Raw genomic sequence first — 16,468 nt, 5'->3', positions numbered from 1 at the left:
GGGAAGTTACATTTGACATTTATCTTTGTTGTTATCAAAGTAACCTTTAGAAGTTTTAAAAACGCCACGCTTTAGGGATAAATAAATAACTAATTCCCAGAACGGAATAGGCATCCAACGAACGAAAAAGACAACAATCAATTATAAAGCTAAGTAAAGAAAACGAATCGCAGAAACAGTTCTCTCACATATCTTTAAATGCAATTATTCCATCCTACTTGTTTATTCCAAATTGCGAGAGCGTAGAATGGCTCAATCAATTCACAGAAGCAATTATCAGGTATAGTTTGGCAGCATCAGATACAACTCGATAATAACTAACTGATCTACTAAAACGATTTTATATTTTTCTCTTATGATGAACATTTTTCACTCTGGGATTAAACATGACATATATGAGCATTTAAGCCTTTAATGAGATGTTTTGGTATAGTGATAATTCATGGAAACGAATAAAAGCAGCACTATTGAGGTATTTACAAAAGGGAGTACTTCTTTGTCAGATAAAAATGTAAACAAATAAATTCAATGTGCGGTAACGCAAAACATGTTTTCACCTTATACTCGCTCATTGATTAACTTGTGTGTTTTCCCTAGATTTTAAAATTATTAAATGTAATGCTTATTTTGTAATGTGTATCTAAGTTATGCATACGAATCTACAACTACTTACATATGTTTACAAGTACATATTACATTATTTAAAAAAAAGAAAAAAAAAACTTTGTGTTGCAGAACTCGTCGGAAGTAAAGCCTTTTAAGTAATTTGATTTTAAAAAATTCAGTTCTGTCTATTTTTTATAATAAAGAGTTATTTATTTTTTAATGTTGTTAATAGGCAGGAAATGTTGTGTTAACCAATTTTTTGTGTAACTTTAGCAATAACATTTTGAAATTTATTAAATAACATACTAAAGTTTATACAAAAGGATAAAAGAGAAAAAATCGCAATTTTCTATTTAGTTTTAAAAATGAAAGTGTAAAAGGATTAGGCAAGTGAAAATCGTCCACAAATAACATTAAAAAAATAGAATAAAATGGATAGTTTCGATAAACGACTTTTAATAGGGAAAAAATGTTGTTTGCGATCCTAAATATGGGTGAAATAATGTAAGAAATTAATATTTATGACTTTAGATCAACTTTCTTCTAATAATTCTTATTAAACTTATTTTAAAAAACTGAGTTTATTTTCAAGAGAAAATATAGCTCTTTTTAGTTGATTGATCTAGTTAACATTTTAAATGTTCAGTACGAATTACATTTTTTGAGCTTTTCCTTAAAGCACGAGTTGTTGTTGTTGTCGTGTGACAAGAGCAAAAGGAAAGTTTTAAAAAAGTTACAATAAAAATAAAGACAAAGAAATTTAAAAATAAAAGAAAGTGTTAGATTGAGCCAAAAGCTAAAAGAACGGCCCAGGCGACTTCTCCGGCCTTTGCTGTATAATGTTTGCTTTGTACAGTTCAGAGCTATTTTGAAGAGTGCCATAATAATGGATGGGCAACTGAAAACGTTAAACATGAGTTTATGAACTATTGGATGATCCTTCACCTTATGAAAACTACATGATGGTTTAAAACTTAAAATTTAAACATTAATATAAAAAGAGTCAGTTTACTATGGGAAACCCTTTTATTACGACAAATTTTATTATATAATACAAGAAAGTCGCCCGCCAAGGTATTCCTCCTCCTCCTCCGTGTATTTTTCTTTTCTCCTTTTAAAAGTTTTCTAAACAGTGTTACGTAACACCCGAAATTCAGATTTTTCGAAAGAATATTTTCTTTACTAATTATAAAGCTGAAAGTATCTCTGTCTGGATGTCTGGATCTCTGTGACGCGCATAGAGCCTTGATCGTTCGGCCGATTTTCATGAAATTTGGCACAAATTTAGTTTGTAGTATGGGGGTGTGCACCTCGAAGCGATTTTTCGAAAATTCGATTTTATTCTTTTTATATTCCAATTTTAAAAACATTTTCCCGAGCAAAATTATCATACGATGGACGAGTAAACTACTAAGTTATCACAATGTGGAACCGTAGAATGGACAAGCCAATTGGCGAGAAATTCATTATACATTATTTGTAAATAGTGCAGGCGAACCAAAAGACCTTTTAATTTTCTACTACGAGCAAAGCCGTGCAGGTACCACTAGTCTGAAATACAAGAAAGGTCAGCATACACGAGAGTATACTGCCGTGAGCAGGTAAACGACAGTATCTGCAGAAATGAGTTTTCGAGATATTTGAAGAAATGTGTGTTGGGTTCTATGCTAACAATAGGGAAATTTTGGAATTAGACTTTTTTTCCCTCCTTTTGTCCATCGGAAACCAAATAAGCAAGCTTATACAGTAAAATTAACGTACAACAAAGGACAAAAATGCAAAACAATGAAAAAAATGAAAAATTTGCAGTTACTGCCTTTTACCTGCTCACGGCAGTATATGCTGCACTAAAACCAATGCTACAGTACAGTAAAATCAATATAAAAAATATCCCACTGTAGCTTCTGATTGAACTTCTTTACTCCATGTCCATATGGCCAGCAGGTACTGAAATATGAACGTATTACAGCCTTTTTTTTAAACAATGCATCTACTGTCTAATTTTGAATGCTTCAAAACTATCATTTTACTCCTCTTCATCTGAGTATTTTTCTCTCCACCTTTTCCATGTTTCCTAAACAGGGTTATGTAACACCTGAAATTAAGATCTTTCGCAAGGATATTTACTTAAATAAAAGAAAAGCTACCATACAACAGCTCTTTTATCTCTGAAATTGTATGTCAATATCACAAATATCACACTGTAGTTTGTAATTGAACTTCCTTAATCTATATTTATATCAAGCAGCTACTAAGATATGAACTATTTAAATTCATGCTTTTAAAAGTAATACATCTACTATCTAATTTTGATTGACGGTTTTTGCCTCAAAACTATCATTTTATTCCTATACTTCTGAGTATTTTTCTCTCCACCTTTTCTGCGTTTCCTAAACAGGGTTATGTAACACCTGAAGTTTAGATCTTTAGCAAGGATATTTACTTTAATAAAAGAAAAGCTAGCATACGATAGCCCTTTTTCCAAGAAGTTGCATGTCAATAAGATGCTTACGAATACGCAGCATACACGAGAAGAAAAATGAACAATAGAAACAAAGGTGAACTTTTTTTTTTTTTCAAAGCCATCATATAGACGAGATGAAAAGAAGAGTGGAAGAGCATGGGCATTATGTTGGATACGAAGAAAGGGAAAGTGCTGTAAAAAGGTTACCCCCAGAGAATGGAATGCATCCCATGGTTCTAAGAAGATAGAACATTACTCAAGAGAAAAAGATGAGTTCGCAAAAAAAAAAATGCTCTTGGAATATTTTTGTCGATGCATAAAGACAGTGAAACAAATAGAAATATAGATATTCTTTTACGGAAGTAAGGATATAAACATAAAATATCCTTATTAATGCGAATCCGGTGGATAAATAAGTGGCTAAAGGCTCGTAATGCAATCAAAATATATATTAGGACAAGTAGAGAAGAATTAATTACAAAACAAAGAAAAATAAGGAGGCTAATTTATTCGCTCTTGAATAAGCTATTTTTTTTCGAAAGAATTTATTTAAGCAAATAAAGAACTCATCTGAATGTTAATAAAAGACAAATTTAACGTGAGGTGGATATATACGTACTTTTGAATTATTGCCAAGAGACAGTAAATGCATATTGAATATTGTATAACTTTTTACAGAAATATTGGAATAGATAAATATTTTCTTAGAAAATTGCTGTCGAGAAAACTTAGAGCAATATTTTGTAATGCAATACTATCTAAAACAAAGTATTAAATACTTTACTGCTTCAGAAATACGGATGGGTTTATTTCAAATTTATATTTTTAAATAGATCAAGAAATGCTATACATGTACTGTGGATTTCCTGTTAAAAGTCAATAAAGTATAAAGTTAATTTTCAAAAAAGGAAAAGGAATACAAAAGCTAAAAACTGCGCCAGATTATAAACAATATGAAAAAGTAAAACTTTTTCATGTTTTCAAATTATTTTAATTTTTATAATAAAAGAGACTTATGTTTTTAAAAGACTCATTTGGCTCTTAAGCTTAAGGATAACTTACTGCTTTATATAGCTAGTTTAGTTCCATTTTAGTTAAAGCAAGAATATACAACGCATGAGACGTGACATCTAAATGTTATACATTTAGGTATTAAAAGATATTTCCTATTTAACAATAAAAAAAGGTTTTTCGATTAAAAAAAAAACATTTTTATAAATTGCTTCAAAATATTAGCATAATTAAATTATACATATAAAAAATAGCATCGGCAAAAAAGTGTCCATATAATAGAAAATTACAGCAGATATAACACATGCAGTTTCAGTGCGTTGAAATAAAACCTCCTCTAATCATTTGTAGACATTCGGAACACACACAAAAAAACTTCATAATTGAAATTTAAAAAAAAAGAACACAAAGAAAACAACGTGGAAGAATTAATTTCACTTGAAAATATTGCGAAATATGTAAATACAAACCTTAATTTTAAATTTTAACTAATCTTTATTCAAATAGGTCAGTGGTTTGCACAAAGCTTCTGTATGTTTTTTATAAAAAAACAAAAACAAATACAAATTGCAATAAAAGGAACTAAACATTTTAACTTGATTATAATTAAAATGACTTTTATTAAATTTCGATTTTATTACATTCAGCAAATGTGTTGTAACTGAAAAAATAATTAATAAATCCTCTTTATTTCTTATAAATAGGGTTTTGAATACAGTTAGATTTTTTTTTTAACATCAATTTTCCGAGTACAATGTCTCGGAAAAGAAACCATTCAGTAGAAAAATCAAACAAAATTTGACAGACTAAACTGTAAAGTCATTGTCTATGGCTTTCCAAAAAAAAGACATTTTTTAAAAGTTTTTGGAATTTTCTTTTGGAGTTGCAAATAAAGAAAGAAGAATTCCACGAGTAAATATTTTTTATGTCATCAAATGTAATACACATATGCATCCCCCAGAGATACAGAAAATTTCAATTTTCAGGAATATAAAATTTATTCTACATATCAAATACTGGAACTGGAAGATTGCGAAAACTTTTCGTTGTAAAGATTCAAGAAGTGAAGAATTTGTTTCTTTTGAAAGACACATTTCAGCCTCGATTTCGTAAGCGTTTTGTGTTTTTGAAAATGTTTGCTGAAAACAGCTACATTATTGGACAATGGGCCTGAAAAATAGAGTTATATAAAGATAAAACAGCTGCACTTTTATGATTTCGTTTTATTCCACTTTTGAGGTTTTATATCGCACACTCGGTAAATGCATCATTTTTTACTTAAACAAATAGAAGAGCTGGAGAACCCAATAGAGAAAAAAAAGTTTTACTTTTGTGAGAAAAACAGTGAAGTTGAAAACATATAGGTGAACAAATAGAAATTTCAAGCTAACAAAAGAAGACATAGCGCTGTTTGTAGATGGAGTGTTCTTCTTTAATAAAGAAAACATTTGTATGAACTGCGCTCCCTTTTTCTTGAATTGAATCATAATGGTAAACAAAAATAGAGAGCTTTTTTTAAACTTGCCGTTCAAGAAAGTAGAAAGTGGAAAACACATTTTTCGTCCATTTCAGTCAAAACAAAATTTGTCCTTATGAATATAAAAGCAGTAAAAACTTATTATTTTGATCATTTTATTTTTATTAAGTTCGTGAGATGAAATATTTAGTATTTCAACTTTCAAATGACAGCTTAGATTATAATGTTGCGTATTGAAATCATGAATACAGTTTTCAAATGAAAATCTTAATTAGTATTTTAGTACTGTATTCATGATTTCAATACAGTATTAAAATACAAATAAAGATTAATGTTTATTGGAAACCACACTTTTTCGTTAAAATTGTGGTTTCCAAATGTTTTATCAAAAGGAAAAAAACATTCTCTTAAAAATTAACGCGTATTTTTTAAGAAAATATAAGATGAAAATTAACCAGTGGAGTATAAACATATTGTACAGTTTTTCGTTCTTTTATCCATAAGTTTTAGGACTAAAAATTATTTAAAGCCAAAATTTCATAATTCATTGTTAATTTGATTTGTGTGATTTGATTCACTCTCGGTTAATTACTAGCTCGCTTCTACTAAATTAAGTAAACCCGGAAAATCACTAGAATGTTATTAAATTGTTCTAAGGAAACAGGTAGTCAACTAAAAGTGAAAACAATAACTCACTTTTGTCGTCTACTAATTCATCTTCTTTTGACGAAACAAATGAGAAACTATTGTGTAGAGAACTTGCGTTCACCAATGTCTCAGATTGATAAGTACTGTTCACATACAGGTTCGTTTCGAAAGCGCTTATTACATGGAATAATATTTTTATTGATTAATAATAAACAATAATATTTTTTTCTTACTTTAACTTTATATCTAATAAGCCACCATCAACAAAATTATATACCTAGTGACAAGAACATATTTAAAAAAAAACATCCAATACATTTTTTTCCAACACCATTTACTCTTTTAATGTTTTAATGCTTTTATATCCTGAAAAATGTCCTTTTCAACAAATGACAGTAAATTAACACCCTTGTTTTTCCTCCATTAAAATATAATTTCCTAGTTAATACATTTCCATCGACAAAACAACATAATTAAGTGCTTTTGAACTTTTCTTAATTCTTCCGCCGGAGAACTAAACACCAAAGCGTTGACCTCTTGATGCTTAAAACAGTTAGGAAATAATTGGCTTAACGACTCTTCTTTTCAATGAAGATTAACTTTAACGAGACGGTATTATCGACCTGACTTCGGAAATAATCTTTTCAGGAGGATTAAAAGAAAACAAGGACCTCAGAACGAGACAACTCAACAAGACAAAAAGAATACTTTATTCAACGTCGAAGTGGGATGAGATAAATAAAAAAAAATGGTAGAAATCCAACTAACCTGTTCTAAAAGAAGCTTTGTAGACTAGTTTCTGATTCTTTTCAGAGATTTTTCCTTTTTTGAACGTGAGGGATTTTCCCGATAATTCGCTTAAGGGATGAAATAATAGAAACGAAGACACGCTATTGTGATGAATTAACAGAAACTCTCAACAATCGCGGATAATATTAATTACTAATCTGATAACAAAGCGACCTAATTGCAAATGACTTTTAAGTTCAATGTAATCCATAATGTTTTACATCCTATTTTTTGTAATGCAAAAAATTGCTCAAAAACTAGGGGACAAATATGTTAATTCTTTATTTTTGTAAATATTTGATTGACAATAACAGTACAGAGTTAAACTGGCATAAAGACTATAATTTGAAATACAAGATTTTATCAAATCTACGAAAGTTCTCAGTACATATTCTTATGTATATAATGCTTCAAATATATATTTTGAATTAACTGTGTAGGATCGTTGGAGGACATCTTGTTCCCTTTGGGGAAAGTAATGAATAACTAGTTGAGATATTTTGAGATTAAGTATCTTACTTGACGAAACATTTGAATGTATACTATTAGCATTGCATTATGAAAATTTATTCTGCCATGAAACCGCTATACAGCCGTGAGCAGGTAAACGGCAGTATCTGCAGAAATTAGTTTTCGAGACATTTGAAGAACTGTGTTTTAGATTCAATATTAGCAAAAGAGAAATATTGCACTTGGACATTTTATTCGTGGGAGGGGGGGGGGTTCCAGCAAAAACCAGATAAGCAAGCTTATACAATGACATTTACGTACAATACATGACAAAAATAAAAAATAAATAAAATGAAAAATAAAAAAAAATGGCAGTTTCTACACGATTTTAAGGGATCTTCTAAAACATGTCGTGATTCCTCAAACGTCAAGATGTCCCGGAGGTATTCTACACATTCGAGTTTAAGCGAGTGTAATACAAAAGGATATAAGCTAACGGTAACAACATACGATAAATTCAAGGAAACAACACGAACTTTCAGCACCTCAAATTTGACCACCGATTTAATATTCTACCCACCAAACTGCAAATAACTGACTTTCCTTGCGTAAATCAAATTTTAATGTTTTTAACTCAATGCAATTGCTTTGTCTTACGAACTCATTTGTTCGTTTTCTATGCACACGTATCAGAAAAGAAATGCTTTAAAATTTTCAATGGCAACGTTGTATTTTGATTTCATAAAGTATTTAATTTGCATCATCTTTGAAGTTTATTACTTATAACCATTACTTAAACCTTGTTTTTGTTGATTCTGATTTGTAAAAAAAAATATAATCTTATATTCGTGTTGTTCGAATACAAACCTGTAACGTATGATTGACTTATTCTTATAATTTATTTAAGTTCAAAAAAAGAGAACCTGAGAAATGTCAGGCAAACTATCATTGAAAAATATCCCTTATGGACCAGTGCCTGCAACCCCGAAATTTAGTAAATCTTCGACTAATTTGTTTAATGTTTTCAGACGTTTTTCGGGAATTCAGAAGAATCGATTTCCGAAGAAAAACTTTAATTCAAATTTGATTTCATAAAACATAGTGAATTCATGCGTTTTTGTAATCCTAATTATATGCAGGATTTTCCTAATCTCCCTTTTTTAGGGGATTGGTTATCTTTTTGTATGTATTTTTCGAGTTTCTTTGATGTCGGCTTACCAAATATTCTGCATCTTGCATTGTTTTCACATCATATGAGAGGAGAAAAATACACTTAAATACTTATTTATGCTTACACATATAAATGCTTGTTTGACCAAGGAAGTAATTATGACAAGATTGTTCCGATCCCTCTTTTTCACAGGATTGGTTATTTTGGATATTTTCATCAATTCAGCTTATGTGATGTCGGCCATACAAATGTATGTGTCTTGCATTGGTTTCACTTCATCAGAGCGTAGTGAAATACGCTTAAATACTTATATCATATGTATATTCTTCATTTTTACACGATACGTTATCCTCTTGGACATTCCTCAAGTTATCTTCTAAGATATCGGCTATCCAAAAATCTGCATCTTGCATTGTTTTCACTTCATCTGAGAGTAGTGAAATGCACTTAAATACTTATATCATACTTATATTAAAACATATAAATGTTTGATTGACCAAGGAGCTGTGTGTATATGATCTTTGAGGCAAACAATTATGATGTTACACACGTTTTTTTACTGAACAAGCGTATGTGTAAATAATAGTATAGGCAATTATTAATAAAGGCTCTTATATATTCTATCTGTACCTTAAATAATATTTTTCTTTTCATCTAAAAGAATGAAAAGGGTATTGATTTACGAAAGAAAACAAAGAATTGATTCAAACACCTGCTCAACAATGCCTTGTGAAACAATAAAGCTTATTGGAGAAGTGGCACCTAGCAGTGCTGTAAAGGATATATATAATCTAATTACTTCCCAACTACCTCTTTGAAACAACTGAAATGAGTTGCCCTGTACTCCGTGTTGAGTGGTGATTTGGAAATCTAGACGGAACATGTCGATATCGATTATGATTCAAGTGATCGTCATTTCGTGACCAAGGATTAATGCTGGTGTTGGCGCGTTGCATTTCCTCTCAGAATAAAGGAAAGATTACGGCGCTTAGGAAGGAGAATAATCCAGGGGAAGTACTCGTAATTGGCAAATGCACACAAGGATACAGGTATTTCGCGATTCTTAATGATCTACTAGGAACATGTGTAAACGAGAGACATTAGGTTTCAAATAATACTTAAAATGAGAAACAGATATTTAATCACTTTATTTGAAGTGGTATTTGATGCGGATGCTATGTTTCGAGAGAGTAAGTTCAAGAAAATGGGTTTGAGAATTACGATTGGTAATTGTAGCTACTGCCTCTATAATGGAGAAAATGCTGACGGCATTGATTATTTCTTTACCTTTTTTCTGTAGAACAATTGCGATAGAGTTTTCACACAATTAGTTCTTTTAAACATTTTTAAAAATTTGATGATGTATCTTAAATCATTTTTAGTATTAGTTTTCATGAATGCTCACTGAATAGTTTTAAAGTCTTTAGACAATATGCCGAAATTTTCGTATTTATATCAAATTTGAGATGAATAGCTTTTGTTGTCTGAACCCACAGTGAGAGAAAACTGAACAGGAAAATTCCACACTACATGAATTACCTACACTGAAAGAAATAACGGGCGCGTGATATGTATGGCTCATTGTAAAAGTGAATTATCTGATTTTAAATGATTTAACTATACCTCAATACATTAAACAATGTGCAATTTTTTTCTTAGGGAAAAATATACTTTTTGTGTTACTATTTGTTTAAAATCTATTATTTGTCACCAGATATGTATCTTTAAAAAATTGAGCTGCTTCACTTTTAAACTAAAAATATAAGTAAATGATGCCATTTAGAAAACAAATACGGAAACTAAAAATTTGTAGATGTACCACTTTTACAACGAACGACACTTATTTCGTTGTTTGTTTTAATGTTCTTTCTTCTCTTAGTTAAATAATCGAATCTCTGCTAGAAAACTGATGCTGATTAGCTTCGTTCCTGAAGGAAAATTTTGTTAATTACAAAACAAGACTGGAAACAAAAACTTTAACTTACCAAGAACAAATCCGTCCTTGCTCCATTGCACACTACCAGCTTGGTTACCTATTCGACACTGAAGTTCAATACTTTGGCCCTCTACTACAGAACTATCCTGCGGCTTTACACGGAAATATTGTTGTTGGCCTGAAAAAAAGGAGCAATGAATTATTTCTAAGAGAAAGAAAATTTGTTTAAAAAAATCACACTTCAAAAGAGATAGATTCAAAATTATTTTTACTTATTGTTTACATATAATAAAAAATTTTGCGCTTTAAGCATTAATCTGGATTTCTTATAAAGAAAATTTAATGTATTTTACAACAATTTTCTAAGTTTTGAAGTCGATTATTTTGTGTCTAAAATTATTACACTGAAAAACTACTTCTAAAATCTTTCAAAAGCGATTTTAATATCAGTAACTCAACTTAACTCAACTAGAACGAGTGTCAACCAGGGCGGAAATATGTCAGGAAAACACTCCCCAATAACCTAACCACACACATTCAAACATAAAGTTAATAAAATTTTCAAAAATGACTATTGTTTTTAAATATGGTATAACAAAAGTGTGGTATAACAAAAACTCAACCCCTCCCCCAAACTTCATAAATATGAGGAGGTGGGTTAACAAAATACATTGAACTGAAAAAACAATGCTACACATTATCATATACACTAGTAATATGCATATACATTGCAACTTTTTACAAAAAAAAAAAAAAAAAAAAAAACAGCTGGGAAATGAAATGTTTCTAAATTTGTGGATTTTTTTGCTACGGCTAATGTTAAATTAAGAGGTCATTGAGCACCATTGAGTATGAAGGTAAAATTTTACAGCTTAATTCTATTAGTAAGTCTCAAAAAATAAGGGGTATCCTGGACTCTGGCACTGTAATATATATATATATATATATATATATATATATATATATATATATATATATATATATATATATATATATATATATATATATATATATATATATATATTCCTTAAAGAAACCGAATAACCGAATTAAATAAAATATTTCCTTTTATAGTTTTTCCAATTAAATCGATTCCATCCCAAGTCACTTCTTCCAAGCGTGTTACTTTTTTAATCCGCAGCTCAAAAATCGTCCATAATTTCCAATAAATATAATTCCTTTTAATATTTCTCTCCAAGTCAAACGACAAAAGAAAATCGCACATCATCATCGATAAGAGAAAAATCTTTTGTCTTTGAACATCAAGATAAGACAAGCATCTCCAACATTCTCAAGCGCCTAAAAGCCAGCATCTCAAGTCATTATCATTTTTTCCTTTAACAACACACTCTGTAGGGATTTCTCAGCAACCGTTCTTGCCTTACTTATTTTCTTCCTATAAGTATTTTCCCGATCCATCGGCAGCATTGGAAAATTTGATTAATGTCCATTACTTTTTCTATCTCCCCAGTCTCTCTCTCTCACACACACACACTAGAAAAAAAAAAGATTTTTTACTCCGCTAAATAACAACCTAGTATGAAACTTTTTCGAAATGAAAAAAAAATCACTTCATGTAATATTTTGAATATTATTTCAAGAAATCAGCCCCCTCTCCTCCCGCGTTTGTCCTTCAATGAAAAGTTAGCAAAAACGAAAACAGAATATTTATGAGTAGCTGTGAATATTTAGACTGAAGAGAGTGGATAAAATAAAATTGAATAAATTAATTTTTCTTGCATCGTATTACAAATTTCCACTTTCCTAAACTTTCATTAAACTATTAAAGTAATTATGAAAATTAAACGTAAAATTTTAATTAATACTTTTACTACACTAAAGATACTTGCTTGAAAATCAAAATTAAAAATACATGAAAATGTATCAGTTGCTTATGCTGCATTTTTTTAAAAATTTTAGCTGAACGATTATTTATGAAACTCGTTCTCCTAAAACTGATTGCATTAAAAAATAAAGTTAGAATCTTTTAGTTTAAATATTGTAACGAAGTTGTTAAAATTGACATTTAGAAAGAAAAGGTAAACTTATCGCGTGAAATATTTCTTTGGTTTATAATACTTTTAACAAAAATTAGAAAAATTTAGAATGGAAAATGTGCATCAAAAATAACCGTTTTTCCCTTCATATAGTTACCCACGGGAAAGAAAAATTACATTACTTTAAAGCATAACTGTTGCAAATCGAGTTTGAGAGGTGACAGTCGGCACATATTTTCACGACTTGTACTTGCAGCCCCTGACTTGACTCTTCTGATGAAATAATCAATATATATATATATATATATATATATATATATATATATATATATATATATATATATATATATATATATATATATATATATATATATATATATATATATATATATATATATATATATATATATATATATATATATATTGATATATATATATATATATATATATATATATATATATATATATATTGATATATATATATATATATATATATATATATATATTGATATATATATATATATATATATATATATATATATTGATGTATATGTAACACATTGGCTATACTGTCTCTCTTTAAAGAAATATCTGCTTCAAATGAAAAATTTATTGGAATATAAATCGTCTGATATCCGCCGTGGTACTCTTTCGAAGAGCAGATGAGGGTATTCCATAAAACGGGGTTCTTCAAAATGAACAAATAAGTTACTAAAAAATAAATGGAGAGCTCGAAAAATCAGCTTCCTTCTTTTTTTTTCATATTCTTTTTCTGGAAGTTAGAAGCTTAGGATTTTAAATTATCGATGTGAGAAAAGGAAGGGGAATATATTGAAACTTGAAGAATGGTAGTGTCCTATGAAATGCGAAACTGAAGATAAATGCGTGCGATGTACAGATTAGTGAGGAGAAATTCTATTTTGTTTCCAAAGAACTCTAAAAGAATTTTGGAAAGAAAAAATAGTTAATGTTAGATGAATGGAATGTAAATTATGTTCACGTAATAAGTTTGCATGAAAAATATTTTTTTAAAATATTCAAACTGTTATGTTTATTAGTCGTTTTCTTTAATAAAACATTATTTATAAGTTTTTGGGTAAAATGATGACGTACTGTGATAGATTCAAAAAATTTTTTCGTTTGATATTCATGCGAATTAGTGCAAATCATTGGAAATATTTATTTATTTATTTTATTTTTTATTTTTATTTTTTTGACAAAAGATCGTTTGATGCGTTTTAGTTCTTCTTTTAAAAAAACGAGATTTAAGCAGTATGAGCAATTGTTGATTCCAGGAAGAGTTTATATCAGAATTATTCGTAAATAAAGAACAACTTAAGCAGTTATGTAATGTATAGGAAATTTATGTCTTCCTCCTTAAATTTTAATGAAAAATTAAAGTAAATAATATTTGATAACCACAATAATTTATTTCGTTATTATACAATAGAAATATTAGAATATTAGAAGTAATTATTCTACAATAATTAAGGAATATATATATATATATATATATATATATATATATATATATATATATATATATATATATATTCACCGCAGAAAAAAATCCATTTGTTAGTCCACTGCAAAATAATAATAATAATAATAAATAAATAAATAAATAAATAAAATAAAAATGAAAAATCTAAAAGAGTGAAAACTTAAACCAAATATTTAGTGTTTGAAGTGAAGAAAAAATGAAACATGAAGAAAAAAAACAGCTCGTAAATTGCTGTCGTCATTTTAATTTGGGGGAAACATTTAATCAGCAAGAAAACTAAGGTTTAAAAAATACTGGTAATTCATGAATTAAAATATTTGTTAAAAATATTATCTCCGTACTGCAGACTTATGAATGGAGGGAAAACAAAAGCAGTACTCTCGTTTATCATTTGAATTCTCTCCACGGTTCCTCATTTGTCACTTGCTTAGTGACGTCATCTGATGCTCCCCCCAAAGGACCCCTGACATCCCAGAAGCTAATTATTTTCGTATTTACGCTGACGCCTGACATGAAAATGCAGTGGCAGAATTAATTAGACCCAAAAGCGACTCAAAGACAATGAGATTTATTTTTCTCCGTGTTCATTAAAAATGAAATTTGCTTATTTAAGAGATTATGTTCTTAAAGAAGACACAATATCACAATGAAAGTTGTAACAAGATGTTTCTTTTTTCATTGAAATTACTTATAACTTATTGCAGTTCACCTGAGGAACAACATACTTTTGTTATGATGTGTAAAAAAAAGTCCCTTAGGTTAAATAACGTAATTAGTCACCTATGGTAACTAATAAAAAAGTCTTTTATAGGGGCGTCTCGAATTTAAAATGTTTGGGAGGGTGAAAATTTTCAATTAGCCGGATAAAACTTAAAATGTGTTGCCTGATAGAAATTCATCTTAACCGAATGATTAAGCAGAAATCTTTAAATATCCAGTCAAAAAACTTTCAAAATTGCCGTTTACATTGTATTTACCATCCATCCCAGTCTTATTTAACTTCTCTTGTCAGTTGTATACGTTGTTAATTTTCATGTTTAATGATTTTATATTGGTTTACGTATACATCAAAATTGTTCCAGCGAATGTCGCTCGTGAACTGTTTTGTCCCCCTCCCCCTCCAATCACCACATCCGGTTAAACCTTCACTAGGGTTGGTACAGTGGTTATTGGTGGGGTTTAAATAAATAACTAACCGATTGTTATAATTTTGCCAACTGAAACTCCAAATTTCCAGAATGATGGTAAAATTTACTGTTTTTTTATGAAGGTCACAATGACATTCTAAGAACCCCCATCAAGGCACCCGTGGTCTCTTATGTGAAATAAGAGAAATATGAACTAATACAATAAGCATCACCAGCGGTTTTACCGATTCGGAAACTCATTCATCGAGATGCAGTGTTTGAGACCCCTTTTTCTTCCCCATAACTATGTAAAGCATTAATCATGTAACTTTTGGAATCCCCTTCGGCACCCAGTGGTTGTGGGGGCATCTCACAAAAGTGACATAGTAAAACCTTCTTTACAAAAAACCAAAAAACCAAAAAAAAAAAAAAAACATTATAATAAAAGCTATTGAAACGTTCTTACTTTGAATCCTCATTAATAACTATATTTTATTTTAATTGTTTTCAGAATCTGTTAATCGCATAAATTACTCCAACCAATCAGTTTTCACAGGTAGACATGTTTTTCGACTTAGTGTGTTTCATTTGTGATTTCCCGATACGTTTTTTTTTTTTTTTTCCAAAGTCTACCTTTCTCATATTTACCTATAACGGTTATATCTTTGTTTTGGAGAGGCGACTATTGTGTAAAAGTATTGTAAAGAAATAGAAAGCAACAAAAAAGAAATATGATTTTACTCCCCTCTTAATTTAGTTAGTAGTCTAGTTACGATTTTTCCTTATATTAATAACACTTCGTATTTTTGAAATTAATAAAACCTTGTTTTCTCAACAACTAAACGAAAAATTAGAAATGGAGGGAGGGTGTGAAATAATTGTTAATATTTAGCATTAATATGTGAGCAGAGGTAAAAAAATTAAAGAGTATGCCGAATTATAGATGTTTCAAGAGATCTGCAACCGTTCACGTCTATGGGAACGAACTCGAATGTTTAAACTAAAACTGAGTTATCTATCAGAAGCAAGAGAAATAAATAAATGAAATGAAAACTTAAATTTTTACATCATCGCATATTGGACTTTTTTTTTTTTTTTGTGCTTCCTGATCGCATTACAATATAATTCACAAAGTGTATATATAATACAAAAATATATTTGTAAAGAATTCCACAGAAATATCCTTTCATATAAAAATATATGTATGCATACATTTTTTTTAAATAAATTGTACAACATTTAGCAAAGTTTTAAACCAGTGCTCTATTTTTACGTGCTACCGAAGTTT

General features: G+C 29.2%; 1 protein-coding gene across 1 annotated transcript in view; it reads right to left on the bottom strand.

The window, feature by feature from the left end:
* Positions 1-16,468, bottom strand: part of LOC129228432 (nephrin-like) — a 347,783-nt gene that overhangs the window by 103,459 nt on the left and 227,856 nt on the right. Inside the window, exon 2 of the mRNA XM_054863113.1 lies at positions 10,602-10,730. Coding sequence (XP_054719088.1) covers positions 10,602-10,730 — 129 coding nt within the window. The remainder of the gene's footprint in view (positions 1-10,601; positions 10,731-16,468) is intronic.

This window comes from Uloborus diversus, chromosome 8 (genome assembly GCF_026930045.1).
Source record: "Uloborus diversus isolate 005 chromosome 8, Udiv.v.3.1, whole genome shotgun sequence".
Classification (NCBI taxonomy): Eukaryota; Metazoa; Arthropoda; class Arachnida; order Araneae; family Uloboridae; genus Uloborus; species Uloborus diversus.
The sequence above is the reverse complement of the archived record's forward strand: the minus strand, read 5'-3'. Positions and strand labels throughout refer to the sequence as shown.